Here is a 27,039-nt window from a genome sequence, read left to right as displayed (position 1 = left end):
AACCTGGGCCATTACCAGCATCTTCTCTCTAGTTCTCACTTCCTCTAAGGCGCCTTCTCTAACCTCCACACCTAGGTTAGTTATTACACCAGGGTTTTGCCAAGGCCTCTTCACTTGCTTTTGTTTCTTGCCAGGTAAGTTCTGTGTAGAAAGGGGTCATTACCTTGCTTACTCATCAGCAATCCCTGGTCCTAATGTCTGCCATGCAATAAGAAGTGGTTAACTACGTCTGGGAAAGTTAAAAGGATATTCAAACAGCAGCAGCATCAACACCAACAATGAAAGCCTTATGTTACCAACTGTCATGTACAGACTGCTTGCCTGCAGTTTTACCATCTTACTTAAAGGGTAGTAGGCAGTTTAAGCCGCTTACTCAGGATAATTAAGGGCACCTGTCAGTGAAGTCATTCCTATGCTTTAGTCTAGAGAATGACACTCTAAGTGGTGAGTGGCAGTAATACATAAATAGATGCCTGTGGTATCAGTCTGCCAAGAAAATCATAAAGTTTACTTCATTATATATTTTAAATAGCAATTCATATAAGAATACAACAAGGGCTGATTCATATAAACTCCTGCTTATCAAGTGAGCCTTGAGCCTTTAACATTTTTGGTTAAATTATAATAAAATTTTTACCTCGTTAAATTTTGAAATTTAATTTGGAAATATCTGCGAACATTCTTTATCCCACGCAAAAGCAAACAAAGAAATAAAACAATAATACCATGCGTACTTTACACAAACTCTTCAGTGATCATGTGTTTTTCTAATTTACCATTTCACATTAACACTGGAGAAATGATTACTTCTATTATCAGAGACCTCAGGACTGAAGTTGTCAAGGACAAACGCTGAGGCATGACACTGTGAGAGGTCAGAGGAGGCTACTGGTGAAGGTGTAGTCTTGGCTGCATTTGGAGACCCAGGATATTGGAGAGGCCAGGACTGTTGAGCAGCTACTAAGGACAGCAGCAGCAGCAGCAGCAGCAGGTGTGGACTGAAGATGTCTTTATCTAGGAGATAAGCATGTGGGCTACTGATGGATGGCAAAGTCAGAGAAGGGGAGCTGCCACAGCCCTTTGGAGCCAAGCTCACAAGTGAGTCCCAGATTTCAGGCACTGAGCTACCAGATTTTATAATTACATTGCTGGACTCTGGTTTTACTTAAGTATGATTTTTTCTTTTAATGCCCTGGTTCTTTCCTTTTAAAATAACAAAGTATTTAACTTACTTTGGATTTTCCAGGAGCCCAAACTTAAGAGACTGTAATTTTAAAGAGAAACTGAAATTTTAAGTGATAGAATTTTTTATTTATTTTTATAATTTTTTGGTTTTTTGAGACAGGGTTTCTCTGTGGCTTTGGAGGCTGTCCTGGAACAGCTGTGGAGGCTGTCTTGTAGACTAGGCTGGTCTTGAACTCACAGAGATCCACCTGCCTCTGCCTCCCTAGTGCTGGGATTAACGGCATGAGCCACCATCTCTCAGAGTGACAGAATTTTTAAAAGACGTAGGACTTTTAAGGCTGTACTGTATTTTATCCGAATATTAACAATAAGATCTTAGGGACAAATGCAAAAGGAAAGGTTATGGTTTAAAGTGGTGTGTCAAGGTGACAAGGGATGGATTGTCATAGCTTCAGCTGTCAACCTGACACAGTTGACAAACTGTTTTTATCACAGCAATAGAAAACAAACCAGAACACATAATTTATACTTAAACCTTCCTTCTATGTCCTAAAAACTCTCCTGATTACCCACCTGGCAGGTTGTCTTCACAATCACATACTTTAACTCTCTCTTTAAAATAAAATTGCCTATCAAAACCCCCAGAGGGGCAAAAACTACTGCAATATGAGTATTTATGTGTAAATGCCACTGTTACTCTTAAAATTGAGGCTATTCCTGGGCTCTTATTTAATCTGCTTACTGTGTGACTAAAACGCTTCTTTCTAAAAGAGAGGTAACTCCAAAAGTCATTAAAAAAAAAAAAAAAGCCACGGATGCCAAAACTCTTACAGAGTTGTACTTCTCGTCCCATCCATTCTAACCTCTTGCAGATCATATTTATGGTTAACTAGAGGTGAAATCAACTAAGCAACTTTTGTCTAGGAGATGTACTAGATGGTCTTACGAAGAAACACGATCTCACACTGTCCCCAATGACGACAAACATGGTCTCTCACACTGTCCCCAAAGATGACAAACATGTTCTCAAACTGTCCCCAATGATGACAAACGTGATCTCACACACTGTCCCCAATGATGACAAACATGATCTCACACTGTCCCCAATGATGACAAACATGATCTCACACTGTCCCCAATGACGACAAACATGGTCTCTCACACTGTCCCCACTGATGCTACACAGCTTTACTTCATGTGTTCTTCAATCACATTACCTGACAACCTGGTGAACATTTAGTTATCAACTAGATCCTGTTCTGATTTTGTAGGTTTTTCCTACTGGCAGGGTGGGTTTTTTGTTTTTGTTTTAATTGAGCAAGAGAGTTTAGTTATGGCTTAGATAATTTTCCAGGATTTAAACTGTTTTCTTTCGATTAATTTACCTTGCTAAGACAGTAGAAATACTCACATATGTTAAGTACTGGCATGTTTTTTTAAAACAATTGTTAATTATAAAAATGATTGGACATGCATATCGTTCCATTAGAGGAGATTAAAATGAAGTCCACTTGAGGAACAAATCGATAAACAGAACATAAAAGAGGTCATGTCAGTAGTAGGGGTGGCACTGAGTGGGTCCATACTACACAAATTTTGTTTGGGAGGGAGGGAAGGGGAGATAGAACAAAACATTGCATTCATACACAATTACTGATTTCTTGGTTGCTATTAAGTCAATTCTCTAAGACACTGGCTTATATAGAGGGGAAGCAACTATCATGAGAACAGAGAATGTGTTCTTCAAATAAAAACAGTCCATACCAATGCCTGAGTGGATTCACACATATCTGTGACATCAAAGGCTCTGGAGCCAGGTCAGGTCAACTCAATGTGTATTCTGATTGTAGTGGTGTTTGTCTGGATTGACTGGTTAGAACAAAGCTTTGACACACCCATTCTGACTACATTAGTATGAATTTGTTTAGCAAGCAGAAGGCAAGCTATGGTTCAAAAGGATACTCCTCTTTTATTGTTGCCAAGCATTGCCATGAGTGGAAGGATGCTCAGGTTGTCTATCCTGCCATGGTTAGACATGACACTAAAGGTGGGTCTGAATTCCCCAAGACAGGTTCCTGCTTAGAAAGCTGGAGCAGCTGCTCCCTGTGCCTGCAGGGATACTGTGATAAAGGAGAACCCTATTCTTGTACCTCTCCCAGGTTTAGCAAACTCAAGTGCCACTTAAACAACTAAATAAAGTCTGCCGTGTTCAAGGTCCTGACACAGCATTTAAAAGCAAGGTAACTGGGTATTTCTGCATTGTGTAGCAGATGGAATTATTGGCGATCACATTAGCCAGCACACCTATGGGCTCAGTGACTTTCCCATATTTGAGAACCCTGACTTGAGAAGAACACACAACAGGTGGTCTTATGAGGCAACAGATTTCTGCTCTGGGCTGGTTTTGCCAAGCTGAAGATTTTGTGTGTTAAGAGGATTAAGCAGGTAATCAAAACAGCTTACTTCAATCAACAAATTATAACCGAAAACTTCAGTTAGCCAAGAGTTCAGAGAAGTTATGTCAAAATAGAAACCTCACCATCAAATAACAGAGACATCAAGGTACAAGTACATGTATGTACTGATAGTGTATATAAATTACAAATGATTTCAAAAACAAAGCAAACAAGAGTATCCTTCTCCTGTGGAGTTCTACTTTCTCATTCAAACAGTTGGAAAGTTGGGGAAACACACCTACATAACAACTGTTTATTACTAAAAGAGTACAAAAACCCACACAAGTCTACTCTCTAATTTGTATACCTGATGTTTTAAGCAGGGAGCTGTCTGTGATGTCTATGCTCTATCTAAGATATTAAAGACTGCAAACACCAGCCACATTGATATTTAATATCAGAAATGAGGTTAGTGTGACCCAGGAACTCAACTCTGAATTTGAGTTTCATTTTAATTCATTGAAATGTAACCATATTGGGCAGGCTACTGCCTAGGACAGGGCTGCTCAGCCACAGACAACTGATTAAGAGGATTAGAACAAGGGCATGGCTAGAAGCCCCAGCCATCTTTTTGGGAGCCTCACCACAATGGAGGACACTTAAGTTTGTAACCACATAGAATAAAAAGACTAGGTCTATTTCCTAAGTACATTAAAATACACCAAAGTCAGATAATTTCAAGTGGCGCAATTAGCCAGGTGTTGGTGGTGCACACCTTTAATCCCAGCACTCGGGAGGCAGAGGCCGGCGGATCTCTTGTGAGTGCCAGGACAGGCTCCAAAGCTACACAGAGAAACCCTGTCTCGAAAAACAAACAAACAGACAAACAAACGAAAAAGAAAAAAAAATAAAGTGGCAAAATTAAATAAAATCACACCATGTTTTCTTAAATAATCCTACACATTCAAGTGGTCCACTTTAAATAAGTTTAATTCATTGTTCTAACATTTATTCTATGTTTTGTATCAATGTTATCATAAAAACTACATTATGATGCAATATAGCATAACTATGAAACAACAGACTTAGCACTTTTAAATATCCACTTCCATGTGGCATACAGGGACACCAACTTTCAAGAAGAGTGACAGTGTCTCAATGGGAAAACTAAAAAGATGAATGTTATTCGAAGACAGCCTGAAAATAGCAGCAACCACATCAATGGAGACAAGCCAGCCAGATGTAGTGGATCCAGAAGCAAGAGTCTCAGTAACTGTCTCAACTGTTTTTGTCTTCTCAATCACCATCTTCCCAGTTAAGGTTCAGACTGAGAAACTGGTTTTCTTACAGGTAAGAAAAGATGAAGAGACCCCAGACTACTTATAGAACAGCTTATGTTTGAATCACTGACTCTCAAGCTCCAGGTAAGTATTTTTTAAGGATTTTTCTAAGATTCTTTAACTCTGCTGTCAAAAGCTAAAATTTTACCTTGTAGTTCAGACCAATGTGAACCACTCAAATGTGGCATTTTAACAGCAGACAATTTAGCTTCTCCTTATTTTGACCACAGTGCTATAAATATTTCTGTTTATAACAAGTGTGCAATGGAGATGAAGAAACCTATTAATAATGCTGCAGCAGCAAACACCGACTTAACGTTTTATCTTAGGTGGGATAAACATCTTTATGTAGTGTGGTTATCTGTCATAACTACATTCTCATAATTCTAGGGTAAAAATAACTTTGGGCTAACCAAACAGAAAGCTAAGGGAAACCAACTTGTTGCATAACGAAACAAACAAACAAACAAACAAAAAAACCCGATTTTTAAATGACAGAGTACCTGGTATTAATTTAGTAGTGTGGGAAGATAATGATAATCCCACCTTCACTGAACTGCTCTGCTAGTCCTTCTGTGACGGCTGAACACCTGCCAGTAAATCAAACAGACTCCCACCTAGTCATTATGGAATCACCCAGGGAAAGGGGAGGGTGCAGGGGACAAACACACAAGCAAGTCCCTACAGCAGTGAAGTGGACACATGGCCACCAAGAGGAGGGCGCAATACAAAGAACAATATTGATGTCGCATCTTTCGTCCCCATTGGTGGGAAGCAGAGGCAGACTGGTCTGCCTAGTGAGTTTCAGCCTGCCAGAGCTACATAGCAAAATCCTGTCCCGAAACAAGAGAAGACAATGAACTTAAGGGAGGTGGTGGTGGGAGGCAGGGCGAGCAGGCTGCTCATTTGAAGGAATGTTTCTGTTTGCGTGACGCAGGCTCTGAGTCTGAGCTGGTTTCAAGTGCACTAAATCTTCCCGCCTCAACTATTGTGTTCCATGAGCCTCAGCCCAGCTGAGGAATTTAACTTCTTAAAGGATTTTAACAGGCACAGTCGTTTTGTGGAAATGCCCTCTTGCATAATTCAGCAAGGTGTGTAAGCCCTTACCACCTCCATACTTCATCTCCAACGGCAATACTTTTGGTTTGCGAGACAGGGAGGATTTCAGTTATTTCATCCAGTCATTCCAAAATGACATATGGTGTAGAAAAATCTACCTTTAGACATGCAGGCTCAGGTGTTCACGGGATATAGTGAAGATGTCTAAAATTAGCTGCAAATGTAGGCAATTTGAGGGGAGGGAGAGAGACAGCAGGTGATCAGCTAGACAGTTTCATGTACACCGCACAAAGACCAGGGGTGAGGCTAGGAGGGCTCGGGCAAAACATACCAGTATTGTTTCAGCGAACAAAACACATACAACACACTACAAAGCAGCCTGAAGGACCGACCCATCAGAGAGAATGGGAAAACTCACAACACAGTGACACTATCCTAGTGAGTGAGTGTAACCATCACAGGGAGGGTACCACTGTCCCAGAGAGAATGTCTCTATCACAGGGAAGGCGCTGCTATTACAAACCGAATGTCACCACCATAGAGAAGGTGTCACTACCAGAGGGGTTGGATGTACAGTTAAACCAATGTAAAAGTAAGAACGTCAAAGAAACACTCTTTACCCAGGGACTGTAGGTCTAACATCTCTGGCACCAGAGACCTGGCACCAAAGGCCCTTGGCTGTCTTTTATATTTATGTGACACTGGAGGGTAACTTTACTTACTTCAGGGCCTTCATTATATCACATACAAAGACGATGAAGTTACTTCTATTTGGCTAACATGGGAGAAATTTACATGTTTGTGCTACAACTGCTAGACTATAGTTAAAAATCAGTTCATAAGGAAAGGGTTTCCAGTTTCCCCGCTCAGGTCTACGGCGTTTTTGCTACAGATTCTCACTAAATGAGAGGAAACATTAGTCATTTCCTGTTGCATATGTAGATGAGCATGAACTTCTAGACAAACTGAACAGTGCAGATGAGGAACTTGCTCGGTCTCGCAGTAGTGGGGATTTCCACCTGGCTCTGGAGTATATATCACTCTGTGGAGCTTGGGACCTCAATGGTACAGAGTACCATGCTCCTTGTCACCCAGCTCAGCACCAACCACTGTGCAGTGCCATTCTAACCATCGGGACAAAGAAACAGACCTATGCTCCATGGCTGGCATTGCTGGATGAATGACAATGATGACAGTTGGGCTTGTTAACTTATACTCTGGCATAATACATCAAGACTAAGAAGGAAAACCATGAAGCCTGTCTTGGAGGTGACAACTGGCAATCGAGACAGCAGTGTTGGCCTTGGTATCTCGAGAAGGAAAGCCAAATAGAAAGTGGCAAGGTCACAATAGAAGACCTGGCCTAGGTGCTCAATTCCAGAGAGTGTCGGAGTGAAGGCTCTCACTCTCAGCTGCCTGCCCGCAGTCTCTACAAGAATACCCAGGGCAAGGGGAGTAGGCCACTGGTCTCCTCTGAACAGAGGCAGAGAAAAGCCAGGGAAGAGTCCCTGCTTAACATACACTAAATCACTTGGGCTTAATTTCATTCATTCTAATCTAATAATAAATATCTGGGGCACTCTTCCTGGGGAGTTGGATTAATTATGACATTCTATGGACTGAGATAGGTCAAAAAAATTGAAAATCCTTACAGCTTTCTGACAAGCCCACTTTAGGTATGGCTGCATGTTGGTCTTCAGAGTACAACCCATTATCCACTGAACTCTCATCCAGTTCAGCCCCAAGGCTAGAGGATTCATCTGAACACTAATTGGTCTCAACTGTAATGGAAACAGTTTGCCTTCACTATAGTGAAATCTTTAGTACTGGGGAAAAAAAAAGTATTTGTGTGACCCATTTTATTAGTTGCCTACTCAATATACACTATACCTTTCTTTGTAAAACATCAATTTTATCTGGAGCCAGCAACTCTTAAACATTCTGAATGTAAGGGCAGGAAATTGGCTGGTGGAACTCAGGGAAAGCTCCTTTTCCACACAGGAGGCAATGGTGACACAATGGTCTTCTAACCTCAGTGCCCCTGGCTTGTGACACAAGCCTGAAGATGGAAACTATGTGTTAAGGAAAGTGAAACAGACATACACCAAGGCTTGGGGCTTCTGTTACCAACTCCAGAGTTCCTAACTCAATTTCTTTTTGGGTATGTATATGTACAGAGTACACATCTGTGCAGCCGCAAGCTAGCGTCCAGGCCAATCACTCTACCCGATTTTAAGAGACAGGGTCTTTCACTGAATGTGGAACTCATCGACTAGCTGGACTGGCTGATCAGTGAAACCCGGGATTCTCATGGCTCTGCTTCTGCTGCACCAGGACTAAGGTGCATGCCACCAAGTCTAGTTCTCACCTGAACAATAGCTAGGTGTCAACATACAAGAATGTGTGTGTATCGTATGTGCCTGGTGCCCACAGAAGATGGCATCACCTCTTTCAGAAGTGGAGTTACAGATGGCTGTGAGCCACCCTGTGGGTGCTGGGAATCAAAACAGGGCCCTCTGTGAAAGCAGCAAGTACTATTAAGGGCTGAGCGTCTCTCCCCACTATTTTTGGTTAACCTTAATATGTAGTGTTGCCACCACAGGATGGGAAACGAGAGAAACCGGCTGATGTTAGGCTGTGTTCGCTGCTTCCTGGCCTCAAGCAGTGGGTCAGTCTGCTTGAGTGGAAAGATGCTGGCATTCAAAGCAGGGTGTGGAGGAAGAGGACCTTAAACAATAAACAATCATTTCCGGCTCTTAAGCAGAAACAAGGATTTAACACCAACTAGTGATGAACAAGGTTAGGGTCTCAAACACAGGATGGAGGGACAGTAGAGGTAGGCACCGGGCTCATCTGTTCTTCACTAAGGCAAATTACAGGTTTTTCTTGCTGGAAAGATTCAGGAGCTGAATTAACCTGCATTCCCATGAAAGGACAAGAAATTAGGGAAGTCAGACAATAGATATACTACACAGAGAAGCCAGACACATGCTCACCCATTATTATCGAGCAATCTCCAGTTCTGGAGGGCCCCATTTGCTTTTAACAGCACGGAAACTGTTGGTGTAACAGGAACTGGTTTAGTTTTATCTAAGGGTTGTTCCCTATAGGAAGGAAAGCTTAAGTTACTTAATTGGAAAGCCAGATAGTGCAGAGTAGCTACTACCCCCCCCCCCCAATCCTCTTCCAGGACTGTTACTGCCTTTGATAGGTTACAGGTGTTCCCACTCAAGGCTCCTAGCACTCTGGCTTCCATTTAGGGAATGGTGATGACTGGGTTATCAAGTAGGTTTAGAGAATTTACCATAATGATCTAGAAGTCAATGAATGTACTTGATCACTAACGCTGTGTAAAATCTGGGACTGTCTTGGGCGAAAATTGAGCCACAGCCATCTGTGCATCTGTATCCCTATCTTACAAGTGCCCAAGCCGTCTTTTTGGCGAGTTCTGGGTGTTAACAGTTAATGACTGAAGCCCCTGAAACACATTTTTAGATTTTTGAGGAATAGGACTATGCCGTAGAAACATAAAAGTTACTTAGTACCCTCTTTCCTTTTAACTACTATGAAACCACAGAAAAAAGACAACTCAGTGCCCTGCCTAGAATACAAAGCCCCTCCAATAAGATCAGACTGTTGGTCGTCAATTCCCTTTCTTCCTCTGTCTTTGTTGTGTAAATGCATGCATGCACACAGCTTTTAAACAAGAGGCCCATTATTAGACCAGTGTTCATTTAATGTAAACAATCCAAAGTATATGAAATGCCATTTGTATTTATGAATATTGAACTAAGAACTAGCCCAACCGCCATGATACTCAAGACACTTTCATTTTAATAGGGCTCTCTGCAGGGAAAAAAAAAGCGAAATGCTCTAGAGGAAAGTTTTGTTTTTTTTCTTTTTTGTTAAGAAACTAAACAGCAGTGATATTACCACACTACAGAGAAAACTACACTGAGTTAGTAGAGGTAAACGTCTTATTAAAGTCCTTCTTACATTCCAGTTGTGGAAAGAAAAATTATAATTCCACTAACAAGGATGAAGAGTATAACCTACACCTTTTCTGATATGCAACTCTATCACTTTTCCCACCGTTGTGTAAAAAATGTGTGTGTGTTTATGTGCATGCCACAACTCAAACACGGAGGTCAGAGGACAATTTGAAGAACAGGGTTCTTTCCTTCCACCATGTGGGATCCAGGAATTGAACTCAGGTCCTCAGCAAGTCTTTTCCCACATTAAGGCATCTTGCCAGCCCTCCATTATTAGTATTATTATTTTTTAAAACCTGGATATTGATATAAAAACTGACATTTGTGGAAATCTATGCCCATTTCCCTACAACAATAATAATACTAGACTAAACATGTTTGTAAAAAATACCTCAGGAGTGCAGTGAAAACTCAAATGTATTTTTGAACAAGGAACTAACACTGTAGATAAACTGGGAAGAATTTTAACTCTAATACACAGAAAAGATGAAACAGTTCTAACCCAGACTGAGAACTGTTTCTGTCTTTTGGAATGATAGACAATGATTATTTCAGAAACAGGATACTGCCATGCTCACCTATCAAGAGCTAAAGCATTAGTTAAAAGGCATATTCATTAGGGCCAGAAAAGCAATTATGAAAATGAGTCTCTAATAAAATTTTGTTATGACATAGTCATTTACTTATCAGGAAGCACCAGTCAGGGAAAGCTAGCTGTACCCAAACCAATTAGGATTCAGCAGGAGAGATCTCTAGCATCCATTCCACAATTAACTACCTATTGACAGTAGATCAATGGAATTAAGGTCACAAACAGGAGAACCAGATGGCCAAGCTTCAAAGCCCAGGACTATCAATTCCTAGCTATGTGACTTCAAAGTGCATTGCTTAGGTCTCTAAGGTTCCATTTCATCACATACAAAATGAGTAATAATAGCAGGCATCCCAGAGCTATTTTGAATGAAGATAATCCATTAAGATGCTTAGTACAATGCTTGGCACAGATGTGCTCCCAGCACACATTTGCCTGGCACATAACAACAGCTTGCTGTCACCACTACAGCAACTGGAGCAGCCCAACAGCCAGACCTCAGTTTCTGCCACAGAAAACACAGCGGCTGCAGCTGATCATTTCTGCTGTCTCTGCCCTTCTAAAATGTAAACTTGCGTATGATGTCAGAATTCACGGGGAAGAGCATGAGTGTGCCCCTTTCACTGTGGGCAGAGCATGGTCATGCAAACTCTACTTGAGGATCAGACTTCTAAGTCATCCTTTTAAAACTAGCTGTAATCACCACATTTACTAAAGCCAGAGTCGCAGGCATTCTCCTTAAGCCACAGAAGCTCTGTGGTGCTCCATGACACACTATTTGGAAGCTGCAACATCCTAAGTAACAAGTCCTGACAGGAACATCAAAGTCTAGGATCACATCGTGTGTGTGTGTGTGTGTGTGTGTGTGTGTGTGTGTGTGTGTGTGTGTGTGTGTGTGTTCACATAAGGAAATTTTGCACCTCCTAACCAAAAAATATATAAATAAAAGATCATGGAATCTTTAACTACTTGGGCCACGGCAAAATGAATGCTATTTTCAAACTGAAACCTCAAACATCTAGATATTTAGTATTATATCTATATCTATATATCTAGTATCTAGTAAGGTTTTCTCCAGTAACACATTACAGCCTCAAAATTCAAAAGGCAAATTTTGTTTTTGGGAATTTTCATATGTCCTTTCAGTGTGATTCATACATACTTGAAAAGATTCAGGGTTTCACTATGACTATGTGAGAAGTTAAGGTTAAATCCCATGTTTCCTGGAAATAAGCTACTGGTATCCAGGGCCCAGTTAACTATGCACCAACCTAACCTTCAGCAAAAGGTTTATTTTACTTTTTGAAGAGTTTCTTTTCCAAATTCTCACAGTAATACTACCACCAAGAAAAAATTTAAAGTCCTTTTGGTTTTTAAAAATGACTAAAAGTAATGGATGTTATTTCAAATTTTTGAAGCTTTCCACAAGATGGGAAGATAGTGACTAAGAGTCTGGGTTGAAAGGAATAAAATTACATCTGCCTGAGTAAATGGTCATGTCGATTCTTAACACAATAGAGATATGTGTGCTAAAAACTCTCATGCTGACAAGACAATACCTGCCCTTCATTTCATCTTAAGTGAAAATGAGGTTAACAATGTTAAGAGTTTTAAAGACAAACATTTCCTCAGTTTATAACTGTTAGCTCTGGCTTCATTTCCAGAAAACTAGCAGATCATACTTAGCACAGTCTCTGGGCATTCAAGCAATTTCAGTTTTACCTTCAAACATTTGAGAAAAAGTTGTACAAAGTTCATGGCATGCAGTTAAAAGCACAGCGTCCTTACCCTCGAGATTTAGCTCAAAACAAATGTGGCAGAAGGAGAGTGTTTCTTTGTCTGTTCCCAGTTTACAAACACTGCAAATGTTGTCATCGTTCAAGTCAATGTTTACAAACTGCTCCTCTTCGTTCATAGTGCCCCTATGAAGAAAGAGAAAAGGCAAGTTACACAATGGCAAGAACTTGCTTAAGGCCTGCAGTACCCACAGAAAAACGAAAAAGGTGGCGATTGCAACAGCCCCACCAGGCAATCATCGCCATGCTTGGATTACAGTATCCCAGTTTTACTGTGAAAAGCACAGGGTTAGGAAAAGGCTGCCCATGGGGGACACCCGCCCCCCGGGGTCGCTCCGGCACAGACTCTAGGTCTGTCAAACAAGTTCAGGTCGGTCCGGGCGACCAGAAGCAGCCGCTGGGACGCGGCTTTGCCAACTTCTCGGCGGGAGCCTGGAGGCGGTCCGCTAACTCGGTTACCCCGATCCCGGCTCCGCCGCGGAAAGACGCACGTGGGGACGCGGACACCCGGGAAGGGATGAGTCACGTCGGAAAGCCGGCAGCCTCGGATCGGAGGGTCCCGGGGGCGCCACTCGAGGGTCGTGGGTGGCCGGCGCGGGGTGGGATCCGGGTCCCGTGGCACACGGTCCTCTCGTCTGTCCTTCCGTCCGTCCGTCCCGGCACCGGCCCTGCGCGTCCAAGCGGCTCGGAGAGGAGCTTTACCGTCCGGTTCCGCGGGCCGCCGTCCGCGCGCCACGATCCGCACTATTGTTTCCGCCGCCGCCGCAGCGCAGACGGCACAGCGCTCCGCCCCGCCCCGGCCGCCTGCGCCACCCCGAGCCGCCCACGGGAGAGAGCGGCGGGGCCCCACAGTCCCGGGGCCCCACGTGCCCGCCCCGCCGGCGAGGAGTGCGGCCGCCCTCGGCCACCCGCGCTCGCACAGCTCCCCCCGCTCGCTCCCGGGCCACCGCAGCGCGCGCCCCTCCGCGTGGCGCACATGGACCCGTCCGGTCCGCCTCCCTCCAGCCCCTGCAAACTCCAGCCACGCGCGGCTTGCAGGAGCTCGCCCACTGAGCACGGGGTTGGGGTGCGGTGGGCGGGGGAGAAAGGCACATACACGCGTGGGGAGTGGATTGCCGCGAAACCAGGAAGCTGAACCACTTGCTGTCCCTGAAATCCAGTCTTACGTTGGTTGACTTACAGAATGAGATAAAAGTTGGTTATTCAGGTATCTCGATTTAGGTATAATCCTAGAAACGAGCTTCACTTCTTTCAGATTGTCTGGATGAGGCGCCCCTCTCCGCAATATGGTACATCCCATGCGCATCCACGAGGACATTCCCGAGGTCCCGCCTCTTGTTTTTATGGCCGCCCTTCTTAAACTTTTTTCTCTCATTAGTATGCAAATTCACTTTCATCATCTGCTTGACTCTTTAAGCCTTTCCTAGGCCAAAAGTCTACGTACCACTTTCAGTTACGTTTCTATAGTAGTCTTTCTCAACAGCCCACAGAAGAGAAACAGGAAACTCAGCTCTCATCTTGCAGCTTAGCGCTGACTAACCCCTTATCGTAGTTCCTTAGAAACAAAAACTGGAGCTTGAACTCAAGGCTGCTAAAGTAAAACCACTAATCCACGTCTCAGAAAAGTCATCTGTGCCCATGCTACTGAAGTGTAGTTGATGACTCGGGGACACTGACTTCCTGTGACATTGTTACAAATGCAGAATCTCCTCCTGTCCTACCCCAAATTCCCTAAATTAGTTCCTGCAGCTGAACAAGACTCCCGGCTCCCAGGACTGGAGGTGTCTCAGCCCTTAAAGTATTTGTTATGGCAAGCCCACTAACCCGAGTTCCAGTCCTGGTGGAAGGAGACAACTGTCTTCACAAAGCTGTCCTATGAGCCCACATTCACGCACTGTGACACATGTCACCCCCATAAAATAATAATTATAGTAATAAAATAGTTTTAAATGTCCCAGATCTCTATGCACATTAAAATTTGAGGTGTGCTAATTGCTAAAATACCTTGCAACTGGATTCTACTCATCTATTCCATAAAAGTGATTTTTTTTGTTTGTTTAGTTTTTTGGTTTTTTGAGGCAGGGCTTCTCTGTAGCTTTGGAGTCTGCCCTGGCACTCACTCTGAAGACCAAGCTTGCCTCGAACTCACAGAGATCCACCTGCCTCTGCCTCCTGATTAAAGGTGTGTGACATCACCACCTGCCCGTAAAAGTGATTTTTAAAAAGGGTGTGTGTGTGTGTGTGTGTGTGTGTGGGTGTGTGTGTGTGTGTGTATGATGTGTGTGAGTGTGGGGCATGTACATACCCTGGCATGTGTGTGGAGGTCAGAGGACAGCTTCACATGTGTCCTCATTTTTTATCTTGTTTGAGAAAGGGTCTCTTTATTGTTCATAGCTGTGTAGTCCAGGCGGGTTGGCCAGTGGGTGTGTCTGGTGATCACCCTGCCCTCGGACCCCAAGTTGCCATAGCGGTGCTGGGGTTACAGACTACCACTTTATAGTCTGACTACTACTGGCTTTATTTGGGTTCTGGGCATCCAAGCTCAGGTTCTCACAGTGGCATCAACACCCTTTACCATTGCAGATCCACATATCTGGGAGTCCTGCTCAGGTGTAGGTACTGATTTAGGGAGTTTAGGATGGGGACAGAAATACTGCATTTGTAATATAGTCACATGAAGTCAGTGTTACTGATTCATCTACTTCACTTAAGTAAGAGTGACACCTATTAATTTTTGTGACATTGATGAGTTACATCAAGTGTCACTTTGATAAGTTTTCAGTTACAGTAGATCCATCTTACCTATATGTTCCCTCGGGTGGAATTGATAGATGATATAGTGAACATAGGCTTATTTTGTGTCAGGAGAGTTACATAAGCACCGTACCCATAAGCTGCATCCTCATTGTGGTATGCATTTCACTTTTAAAGACTAACAACCAAAGAGCTTTTTCCTAAGGCTTATGCCGCTATATACATTGAGAATTGTTAATATACCCTCAATGAATAGATGGATACCCGTTATAGTTTAAACCTAAGATGTGCTCCCCATAGGTTCACCATCTGAAGTCTCGTGCGCTCCTCTTCTATGGGTGGTACTGTTTTAGGGAAGGTGAAAACTTCTGTAGCTAGCAGAAATGGATTACTGGGAGTATACCTTTGAAAATTATTAGCCTAGTCTCTCATGCTGGCTGCCCTCTGATTCCTGATCCACTGGCATGTGAACACCCACTGCCACTTAGCTTACACCAACTGCCAAGAGCTGCACTGCCTCCCCATGCCTTCCTTGCTATGGGATGAACTGAAATATTTCTGAAGTCATCAGACCAAATAAACCTTTGCTGCCTTAAGTTGTTCCTGCGCGGTGCTTTTATTACCGTGATACAAAACTCACAAATACAACACTTTTTGTTTGAAAATGAAAGGGGGATGGTTCCTGTCATTGCAAAGAATATCTCTGAAATGAAGTCTTTACTGGGGCAGGTTTAAAAGGCAATTAGATAGGGCAGAAGAAAAGATCTGTGCTCAGAAAGAAAAGAAGTGCAAAGAGAAAACACAAGAGGACAAAATAGAGTGTTAGTGATTTCAGGCATGACAGCATCCAAATTAATATGTATGACTGCAGTCCTGGTGCAAAGAAACTTCGAAATTTGATAAATAAAAAAAAGTATCCACATATCCAAGAAGCTCAGCAAACCTGAAAGTAGACAAAAGAACCCCAACCAATGGATACTCAAATGCACAAGAACAAGGAAAAGACAAAAATCAAGTAGACTGAGAAGAGCCATATTTGAGGAGTTAAGAACCAATATTGGCTTCTCATTAGAAACCGTGTAGACCCCACCCAAGATGCAATAAAGGCTTTCAGAGGTGGAAACAGTGCCAGACTCCTAAAATTCTTTATTTACACAGTGCAGCTTTGAAAATAAATATGCCTTCAGGCAAAGAGAAACCAAAAGACATTGCTCCCAACACTGCAAGAAACGACAAAGGACATTCTGTAGCCAAAGGGAAATGATGTCAGATGAATCTGAATATATTCAAAGGAGTGAAGGATTTAAGAATTAGTAATGTTTTGATGTAGACTTTCAAAACCAAGTCTAATACTCTGCAATTATAGCCCAGAAAAGAGAAAGTGTAGTAAAATACATACATAATACATACATATATACATACATACATACATAGTCAATAGCATTTATGCAGATGGAATTATACTGTGAACAAGAATTCCTGGAAAGAAGCTGTGTCTACCAAGGCTGATTGGCTGATTAAAAGGTCCATGACTGTGGAGAGGCTGGACTGCTGCAGATCTGGAGCCCAGCTCCTATGTATTTGGGGCTGTCTTTATCCCCTAAAGAGCTATTTCTTTCTCGCCTCTGGGAGCATTCTGATAAACAGATATAATTTCTCAGACTGTGTTAACCTAACAAAACGCTCTTCTGGACCAATCAAAGTGCTAACTTAGAATGCTGTCAGATAGCCTCTGAAGCCGATAGATGAGATTTCAGAGACCTGGCTATAACCTACGTCTTTGATACTTCCACCCGTGTGTTTTAAAAAAATGGTTTGATTTCTGACTTGCTTTGTTCCGTTATTGTAAACATTCCACAAAACAGCTTCCATGGAATTTGGAGCAATTTAAGTTTGTGACTCTAGGCTGTGATCACTCATATTCGGCCTCAGAATAAACCATCTTTATTCCCTTAAACAAGCAGGAATTGTGTAAGGAAATGTACAGACATTTCATTCAGCTTTTAAGTTTATTTGAGAGGTACTAATGGGAAAAATACTGCATGATAATAAGTGAGTGTGATCATAGAAACCCTTAAAAGCAGAAATCTTTAACTGATGCCAGAGATGCATTGAAGACTGAGCCAAAACAAGTGGGGAATGGAGAGATGTGAGTCGCTGTCAGCAGGAAGTGGCAGGGAAGGGGACCTCACTCCTAACCACACTGACTTCCTAATAAACAGAGCATTCAATGGAAGCACACTGTGCTGCATTTCTTACTGTTTTTGTCAATGCTCTATCGCTGTGAAGAGACACCATGGCCAGGACAATTATAAAAGAAAGCACTTTACTGAGGCTCGCTTACAGTTTCCAACATTTAGACCATTACCAGCGGGGCAGGGAGTGTGGTGGCATTCAGGCAGGCATGGGAGCAGTTGCTGAGAGTTCTCCATCTCCATCCACAGGCAGCAGGAAGAGAGAGCCACTGGGCCTGGCTTGGGCTTTTGAAAACCTCCAGTGGCAGTTCTGCCAGCAAGGTCACACCTCCTAATCTTTTCAAATAGTACCACTTCCTGGTGACCAAGCATTCAAATCTTTGAGCCTATGGGGGCCATTCTCATTCAAACCACCACACTCATTCATTTATGAAACAATAGGTGGATATGATTTTAGGCCACAGATGTCCTTAATTTATTATGGCAGTGTTTCAAAATTGATACACTGAATATATGAAGTTTTAAAGGAGTTTGGACTTGGTTTTGAGAGGTTATTTTAGTGTCATTCAGCTCGATTCTCTCCAAACTTGTTTTTATAAACTCAGTTTGTGAATGCCTGTAGCTGTCCCACCCTTGAGAAAATGGCTGCCTGAGTTCTCTGCTGTATGTCACAGATGTTCAAGAAAGATTCTGTGTCTTAGTTGAGTCAAACTCAGACGACTCCCATTCCCGGGAGTTCCAGTGGATGTTCAACTTGTCCCCAGTGGTTGTTCTTTCTCTCTGGGGTATTTTCTTTCCCCCAGCTCCTGAGGTCTCATCCTACACATGCCCCACTTTATCGCCAGCCGAAGACTTATAGGAAAGTTTGAAACACTTTCTGTGTATAGGTTTCCCTTTCTAATACTATCGATTGCTAATTGCCGTCACACCATCATCTCCAAATGCCGTCTCCTTCTCTTCATTGCAGCTTGGTTTTTCCTCACACTTTCTGAAGATACCTCTAGGCATAGACCAGGGGCACCATGGGCCTTATCCCATTTGCCTTCCTTTCTATTAAAAACTACATGCTATATAATCCACATTCCACCATTTAAAAATAGGTATTTTGTATACTGTGTCTGGCCAGCTTTCTTTTATGAGCTATTCTGGTACTCCTTATTTCATCCTGGCTGGCATTCCTGGTTATTATATCTGCAGATCTTTCATCTAGTTTCTCAGTGTATTCTTCAAAGAGTTTTCTGAGATGAAGGCAGATGGCACCCTCCTCTAGAAACTCATGATGGCTTTGTGCCTTTCTCCTAACAGGAATGAATATTTTAATCTCTTTAGCATTTAGACAGTTACAAGCGGACTTCCAGTTTATTGTTTTTGATAAAATCTCATTTATTTATTAAATAGTTATCTTCTGTTTTAAGTAAATTATTGAGAATAGCCAGGATGGTGGTTATCTCTTTCTATTCTGTCTGAAATCACTGAGAAACCACTTTGACCCCACCTTCCACCTGACAATATAGGGAGGAGTAAAGTCATCCTTCCAAAAGGTTGGCCCTCAATGCTCCTAAATCCCAGAGGCAGGCACTGAGGGACCTGAGTGGTTATTTTTACGTATAGTCCTTTCAAAACTAGTAATTAGGGCTGAGATGATAGCTCTGTGAGTAAAGAGCTTGCTGCTCAAATGGGTTTGAATTCTTGGAACCCACATAAGAGCCAGGCTTGGTAATACATGTCTGTAATCATTCTATGGCAAGATGAGCGACAGAACAGGGGAATTCCTGAAAGCTGGTTAATCGGCTGTGCTCTTCTTCTGGATGCAGTGATGGTGAGCAAGAGACCCTGACTCAACAAGGTGGACAACAAGGGCCAAGGTTGCCATTTGACCTCCACCTTGCGCGCGCACACACACACACACACACACACACACACACAGATAATAATAAGCCCCTCAAATTACTGACTCTGAAGTGTGCAAAACTATACTATAAACAAAGATTATCTCTATAATTAGATTTGATCTAAAAATAGTCATCACCCTGAATTTGGGTTTAGAATAGCTACGAATCATTTGATATACAAGGAAGAAAACCCCAAATTAATAACATGTGAATCAAGTAAGGGCTTATTTTGTGTGTCTGAACAAGATCAACAGAGCCAACTGCCTCACAGTTGTCATTGTCAAGACTCTGTGCTTTGCTCTCCTCTCTAGTTAGGCACTGTATTTTCCTCTAGGAAAGAAAATAGCAATGGGAAATGTGGGGACGTCTGAGGGTTAGCTGCATCTTTCACTTTGGTCAGGAAGCAAGGCATTTCCTAAGAGACCACAGCCAATTTTTTGTTTATATATAATCGACTGGTAACAGGTTTGAGAAAAATAGGTCTTATGTGATTTTTTCCTGGCTTCCATGACAAAAAGCAAGAAAAAGAGGTATGTAAGTAAGCCTACAGTGTCATTGGAGAGGACATAACTTTCTTTCCTGAAAATTTCTTGTATATGTGTGACAGTAAAAAATCATCCCCACTCATTGGTCAACTTCAACCCACACGAGTTCCTGCTACTAACGTGCTGCTATTTCTTTCACGTTCTTGCTTTCACAATCCCCGCAGCTTCGCCAGGCATCACCACACCTGCCATACACTGCATCTTCTTTCTGCCTCCTCATCCCCTCTCTAGTCCCTTCAACCTGATGGTTCACTACAGTGATTTGAATGTATTATTTTATCCCAATGAGATATTAATGAGCATGCTATAAATGGGACTCTGTGGGTTAGCTTCAGTTCTTGTCTTCTGTAACATCTTTAGAAATACTTGGTCATTGACTTGTGCCAAGGAGGTGACAGAGTGAGGGCAGTCAAATGTCCAGCCTCAATGTAAAGCTAGGCGGGGTCAGCTGAATGACAGGAGCATTGTCACGCAACATGTTGGGGTGACACTAATTGCAACAATCAGATTCTGAATTCATGAGCTGACCCCTGAATCAGTTTTAAGGTCAACTACTTAATTATCTAGGATGGGGTAGAATTTGATATCTTGACATGGGAGAAGAATGTCCCCAGAGGAAAGTGGTGGCTGTTACCAGAGGAAGGGAGTTGATTTAAACTCACTTGGTAACAGTGTGTGCTGTGCAAGCAGGAGGGCCTGAGTTCACAGCTCCAGACCTGATGTCAAAAAGCCTGGAGGGAGGCTCACACTTGTTACCTAAGTGCTGAGATAGGCAGAGATCAGCGGATCCCCGAAGTTCATTGGTCAGCTAGCCTAGGTGAATCAATGAACTTAGGTTCGTGAGAGACCCTACCCCCAAAATAAAGGTGGAGACCAGTCAAGGAAGACACCCTCTGTCAACCTCTGTCTTCCATAGCATGCACATGCAAATCTGTGACCTTGAACAACTGTGCATGCATCCAGATTAGCAAATACATATACCACACAAACTGTACACACACACATACACACACAAACACACACACACACACACACACACACACACACACACACACACACACACAGACACACACACCAAGAAACAAGAAACAAAATCAAACCAAAAAACTAAGTGGTAAAGAAATCATGAACCACATTGGCATTCTTTATATTGCTCAATTTCAAAAGATTGTCTCTAAGAATTACGTTTCTAATTTGTGCACATTGCAAGTAGCTGGGAAGAGAACATAAAGAAACGTAGCAGCTGTCTTTCTAGGCTATAACCTGGAATCTGCCATGTAGCTTTTCTGGTTACCCTAAAGCTGCACTGAAAGGGCTCCCTTGAGAACCATGCTTTTCTTCCAGGTGTCTATGTGTCCCGCTGAAAAATCATGGCCTCTAGAAGAGGCCAAGCATGTAGGCTGCTTCATTGCTCAATAAAGGTGTTAGCGGAATGTGGGAATGAATGTATTGCACATTACATTAAAACTGGCTAATAAAGATTAAAGACCAGATTCCAATCTTAGACCCAGTACCAGCTTTAAGACTCTGTTTGAGATTAAAATGCAGACTTACATTTCTTTCCTTTTTTCATAAACAGGAGATTGATAACTATGTGTTTTAAGGTTCTTTTTAATTTCCACTCAGACTGACATGTGGTGGTTTTATCTCAGTTTTGTTCATCAATTTTCTAAGTGCCAGATCATTTTCAAGTGCTGCTTGATTGGAATCATTAATCCTAAAGAAAATATCACTCTTAAAATGATGATAATCTAATCTTAGGCAAGCACCTCTTTGAATATTTGGGTTACAAATATTTGCATTTAAGGGGTTTGCTGTCTAAGGAATGTGACATGATGGGTAAGCTGTGTCCTCATCCACTGTCCTGTTAAGAATACATCAGTGCTTTTTTAGCCTGTGGATAAATTCTGTGTGAGCATTTCTGGAAGAAGATTGGGAGTTAACTACCAAGACACTGATTTTTCCCCACAGTAGACCAAAGAGGGTCATTAGTGATGTATACAGTTCTCACTGTTAAAATCAAGGCCATAAAAGGAAAGTTTAAATTTGACATCTGAAGTTAGAGGAAGTTCTGTTCTGTAACATGTTATCAGGGTTGACTTTTATAGCCCATGATGAAAAGATCAAATATCTAGGTGCGGAATACTCAAACCAGAAATTGAAATCTAGACAGATATTGGACTCCACAGCTGGCATGTGCATTGAGATAGACATAAAATTTAAGGTTTCCTTGTGATTCAGAAAAGTTTGTGGCTGAGAGGTGATAGCTTTGAGGACAAGTGAGAAAGAACACTACAGTTTTATTTTATTCTACATCTTTCTCCCTGCATCCTTCTGTTCCTCCCTGATTTCTTTGTGTGGCTTGTATCTGGTGTGTGTGTGTGTGTGTGTGTGTGTGTGTGTGTGTGTGTGTGTGTGTGTAGGTCAGAGAAAAACAAACATTCAGGAGTTGGTTCTCTCCTTGCACTGTGAGATCTAGATATTTAAACCAGGTCATCACACTTTATGTCAGAAGAGCATGTGAGCTTATGCCTGGATCTTATGATAGCTTGATTTTTAAATGACACATACATACTGAGGATGAGGCTCACACTTTGAAAAGCATGTCATTTACTATGAGGCTTACTTACTGTATTTATTGTATCAGACTTAATTAAAAGTTTGTCTGGGGAAATAGTTTATCTAGAAAACTCAAGTAAAAGTAGTGACAAGTTTCAGGTATTTAGTGGAGTTGTTGCTGAGTGCCCTTGGATTCCTGGGTTCAATACCCAGGAGCAACTTAAACTGAGTATGGTGGCACTTGTCTATAGTCTAGATCTTAGGATTGGAGGTTGGAGGATCGAGAGTTCCAGGCCAGCCTGCAAATAAAAGAACAGTAATACTGAGCAGTACACTGATTGCGGACAGATTAGGAGATGGGCTGATGTAATCCAAAATTCATCTCAAGCACATTTATGCCCAAGTATCCCTCTTTTTATCATTGTTCTTTAAGAATGATGAAATCTACTTATGATCACCAAGTTCTCTCACAGGATATGACAGTTGCTTTGGGTTTGCAGTGTATGGTCACTAGATGTAGTTAACTAGATATAAAAGAGACAACAGAATTTTCATTTAAACACATACTAACTTATTATTTTAGTAACCATTCTTTGTATACATTAGCAAGACAAACAAAAATAGAAGATTAGTTTCTAAAAGGAGGAAATATTAGAAAAGCCATCTGCTGTTCCTGGACTAAGTGATATTTTTGATTTTTAGAATCTTTATTTTAAAGTGGTCACAAGAATTTCCTTATGCTCTTGGTAGTCCCAGTGCTACCCAGGGTCATATGCCATCTACAGTTCATATTTGTGACATTGAAGAATGCCTTACAGTGACAGCTCCATGGTGACAGAGATGAATATGACCCTAAGAGCACTAACTGTGGCATCAATAATGAAAAGCATATTTATTTGCTACCATTCTGCCAAGTGTTCTCTGTTGTGTACTGAGTGATTGAAGTGCCCACTAGGAGAGTTTCTAGAGATCCAGGTTCATCAGACTTCCATAGGGATCATTAGATGGATGTAGGGGAATGGGGAGATGACTCATTGGATAAATTACTTGCTGTCAGATATGAGGACCGAAGCTCCATGTGCAGAACACTCACACACCCAAGATAAGATAAATATTTTAAAAAATAATCAGGTGGATGGTTCCTAAGGGGTCTCTGATATCTGTATGAGCATAAAAATGTGCAACACACACACACACACACACACACACACACACACACACACACACACACACACACTACAAAAGAACAAAACAGAAGAATGTAGGGCAAGAAATGCATCTGAGGGCTGCATTGGGTATGCCTCTCCCCTTACATTTCTGCAGCTATCTTCACATCAGCCAGGAGGTGAATTTTGGTTGCCAGGTGTACAGTTTAGGTGCATGGAGATGAGACATGTACAAGTGGTCTATAGTGGCTTAAACGCTCCTGTCTCTAATGGGAGCAACCATCTGTTATGGCAATGTATGAGACACCATTTTCTTTGTACTGAGCCTGACTATCTCCAAGAATCATTCAGAAATCCCCAAACTACTCAGGATGGTTTCTTCTAATTCCATCCATTTCCCTGAGAATTTCAAGATCCCATTGTTTTGTTTTTTTCTTCTGAGTAGTTCTCTGTTTGTGTAAATGTACCATCCTGAGTGAGGTAACACAGAAAGACAAACATGGTTTGTATTCACTCATTAGTGGATATTAGACATAGAGCAAAGGATTACCAGCCTACAATTCACAACCACAGAGAATCTAGGAAACAAGGAAGACCCTAAGAGAGACATACATGCTCCCCCTGAGAAGAGGAAAAGGACAAGATCTCTGGAGCAAATGGGAGCATGGAGGGAGGTAAGAGAAAGAGAAGAGGAGAGGGGAGGAGACTATGAGGGACCAGAAAGATCCAGGTGAGGGAAGAATAGAGAAGGAGAGCAAGAAGAGAGATACTTTAATAGAGGGGGCCATTATATGTTTAAAGAGAAATCTGGCACTAGGGATCCACAAGGATGAACCGAACTAAGAATCTCAGAAATCGTGGCGAGGCTACCTTAAATGCCCTTCCCCTATAATGAGATTGATGACTACCTTAAATGCTATCATAGACCCTTCACCCAGTAGCCGATGGAAATGGAAGCAGAGACCACAGCTAAGCACTGGGGCAAACACCTGGAATCCAGTTGTAGGAAGGGAGGAGTGATGAGCAAAGGGGCCAAGACCACAGAAACAGCTGATCTGAGCAAGTGGGAGCTCACAGACCCCAGTCTGACAGCTGGGGAACCAGCATAGGACTGAACTAGGCCCCCTGAATGTGGGTGACAGTTAGGAGGCCTGGACAGTCTATGGGGCCTCTTGCAGTGGAACAGTATTTATTCCTAGTGCATGAATGGGCTTTGGGAGCCCATTCCCAATGGGGGAATAATCTCTCAGCTGAGATACACGGGAGTGCGGGGCGGCTAGGCCCTGCCCCAAATGATGTGACAGACTTTGATGATGTTCTATGGAATGCCTCATCCTCCTGGGGAGTGAATGAGGAGTGGTATGGGGTGTTAGTGGGGGGCAGATTTGTCTGGAACTCACTATGCAGCCCAGGCTTTGCCTTGGACTTGTGACAAACCTCCTTCCTTAATTTCCACAGTGCTGGGATTACAGACATAAACTACCATGTCCAGATACAGTAGTGGTTCTCAACCTGTCAGATATTTACCTCGAAATTCATAACAGTAGCAGAATTATAGTTTTAAGTAGCAATGAAAATAGTTTTATGGTTGGGGTTCCTCACAACATGAGGAACTGTATTAAAGTGTCGCAGCATTAGGAAGGTTGAGAAACACTGAGCGACAATGTGGCTTAATAATTGAACTTTAGAAGATGTATATGTCTTTCAGTTGATGTGACATTCAGGGCAAATATGTAACCCCCAAACTGGGATACTGCCCACTCTTTGAGCTATATTTACATGTGATGAAATGTATGGATTCTAAGTGCACATTATAACCAATTCATGCATGTAAGTCACACCATTGTCAGAAACAAGGCAAGCCACACTGTTGTCAAGATGTAAAGCATTTCATCACCTTGGTAAACTCCCTGTATTCCTATATGGTCTCACTTTGTGACAATGACAGACAAAAAAATTTCTACTGATATTAATTAGTGTTATCTGTCTTGAATGCCATGTAATTAAGATTGAACATTGTGTACTTGCTGTCATTGGTAAGTGTCTCCCCATGTGTTTAAGGGTTCCCAGTCCATGGTTCTTTTGGAAGGCAGTGGAATTGGACTGTTAAGAGAAAGAACACTGTAGGTGTACTCTGGAAGGAGACATTAGGACCTTGACCCCTTTCTTGCTTTCACTTCTTCACTGGAATAAAGAGAACAGCTTCCCCTGCTATGTGAAACCCACTCAGGTTTCTTCTTCATCACTCACCCAAAGCAATACCATCAACTCACTATGGACTAAGACTGCTGAACCTGTGAGCCAAACAAAACTTTTCCTCCTTTTGTGCTCATCGACTCAATTTTCTGTTACAGTAGCTGAACTCTTTGTATCTGTTATCATTGGCTCAGCTTAACATTTTGTGGTTCATGAATGCCATTGTAGACATCAGTATATGGTCATGTGTTTAAACTAGCATTTGGTTATCTGCTACATGTTTAGGGCAGTGGTATAGTTCCTAATTTAAACTGTTGTGAATATAACTACTATAAACAATGTGTGTGTGTAGATCAGAGGACAGCCTATGCTATTTTTCCTCAGGTGACATCCATCTTACTTTTTAAATTAATTTCTCTCTCTCTCTCTCTCTCTCTCTCTCTCTCTCTCTCTCTCTCTGTGTGTGTGTGTGTGTGTGTGTGTGTGATGCTATGTGTGGCGTTTGGAAGACAACTCTTGAAATTCATTCTTCTTCTCCTACATTGTGGGATCTGGACATAGAACTCAGGTGACCAGGCCCACCATGCACAAGTGCCTCTATGCCCTAAGCCATCTTGCACGTCCCCAGTTTATTTTTTGAGATGGGGCTTATTATAGTCTGTAGTTTCCCTGCAAGCCCCAAGGCATCTCCCTAACTTAGTCTGACAAGCACCTTCCTGAGCTCTTTGTTTGTCTGTTTAATCGAGAGTTCTGGGGATCAAAATCAGGAGGTACCTGTGCTCACAAGGTAAATTCTTTAACCAACAGAACCATCTTCCCAGCCCCTATAAATACTTATGTATACTTGGGGGGCATTTATTCAGTTCTCTTTGGTAAATACCAATTGTGGAATTGCTGGGTCATAGACTGGGTGTATGTTTAAAAGCACATAATAACAGCCTACCAAAGTGCTAGTATGTCTTGCACCTAACAATTAATTTAGGAGATGTATGTTCCATCTATGTACTTGGCAGTTCTGTGCTGTCTACTGTATGTAAAGCTTTGAGAAGACAGAAATACTAAAATACCTCTGAGACACTAAGGTAGGAAAGTATTTCTTAAATAAAACATAGAACTAACTAATCATGGAAAAACACTGAATCAATCAGTTACAACATCTACTCACTTCAAGGCATAGTCGATAAAATGAAATGCAGTCTGCAGATGTCTCCTGTGGTAGAGCACTTGCTTAGCATGCAAAATGCACTTGATTCCATCCTTAGCACCATAAACAACAACAAAACAAAAATAAATAAGCAAATGTGGTGTACTAGTACTTTATAATGCAAAAAAATGATAAAGCATTTGTACCCATAGTCTGTAAACTGCTTTT

General features: G+C 42.1%; 1 protein-coding gene and 1 long non-coding RNA gene across 8 annotated transcripts in view; one reads left to right on the top strand and one right to left on the bottom strand.

Moving 5' to 3' along the window:
* The window catches only part of LOC107978585, a 51,707-nt gene extending 43,124 nt beyond the window's left edge, over positions 1 to 8,583 (top strand). Inside the window, exons 3-4 of one of the 2 annotated variants that reach the window (XR_004769853.1) lie at positions 4,705 to 4,850; positions 4,932 to 8,583. This is a non-coding gene — a long non-coding RNA (uncharacterized LOC107978585). Of the gene's footprint in view, positions 1 to 4,704 lie in introns of both variants that reach the window. The other variant, XR_003484779.2, reaches the window with a different exon arrangement.
* The window catches only part of C4H21orf91 (chromosome 4 C21orf91 homolog), a 60,251-nt gene that overhangs the window by 10,606 nt on the left and 22,606 nt on the right, over positions 1 to 27,039 (bottom strand). The window contains exons 1-3 of one of the 6 annotated variants that reach the window (XM_027412389.2): positions 12,852 to 12,993; positions 12,353 to 12,486; positions 8,977 to 9,084 (exon numbers count right to left, since the gene is read on the bottom strand). In XM_027412389.2, coding sequence (XP_027268190.1) covers positions 8,977 to 9,016 — 40 coding nt within the window. In that variant the 5' untranslated portion in view covers positions 9,017 to 9,084; positions 12,353 to 12,486; positions 12,852 to 12,993. Of the gene's footprint in view, positions 1 to 8,976; positions 9,085 to 12,352; positions 12,487 to 12,819; positions 13,273 to 13,456; positions 13,476 to 13,540; positions 13,700 to 27,039 lie in introns of those variants that run through there. The other 5 variants (XM_027412387.2, XM_027412388.2, XM_027412385.2 and 2 more) reach the window with 5 other exon arrangements.

The sequence above is a fragment of the Cricetulus griseus genome, chromosome 4 (genome assembly GCF_003668045.3).
Source record: "Cricetulus griseus strain 17A/GY chromosome 4, alternate assembly CriGri-PICRH-1.0, whole genome shotgun sequence".
In the NCBI taxonomy this organism is placed as follows: Eukaryota; Metazoa; Chordata; class Mammalia; order Rodentia; family Cricetidae; genus Cricetulus; species Cricetulus griseus.
This window is presented reverse-complemented; position numbering and strand designations above follow the sequence as displayed.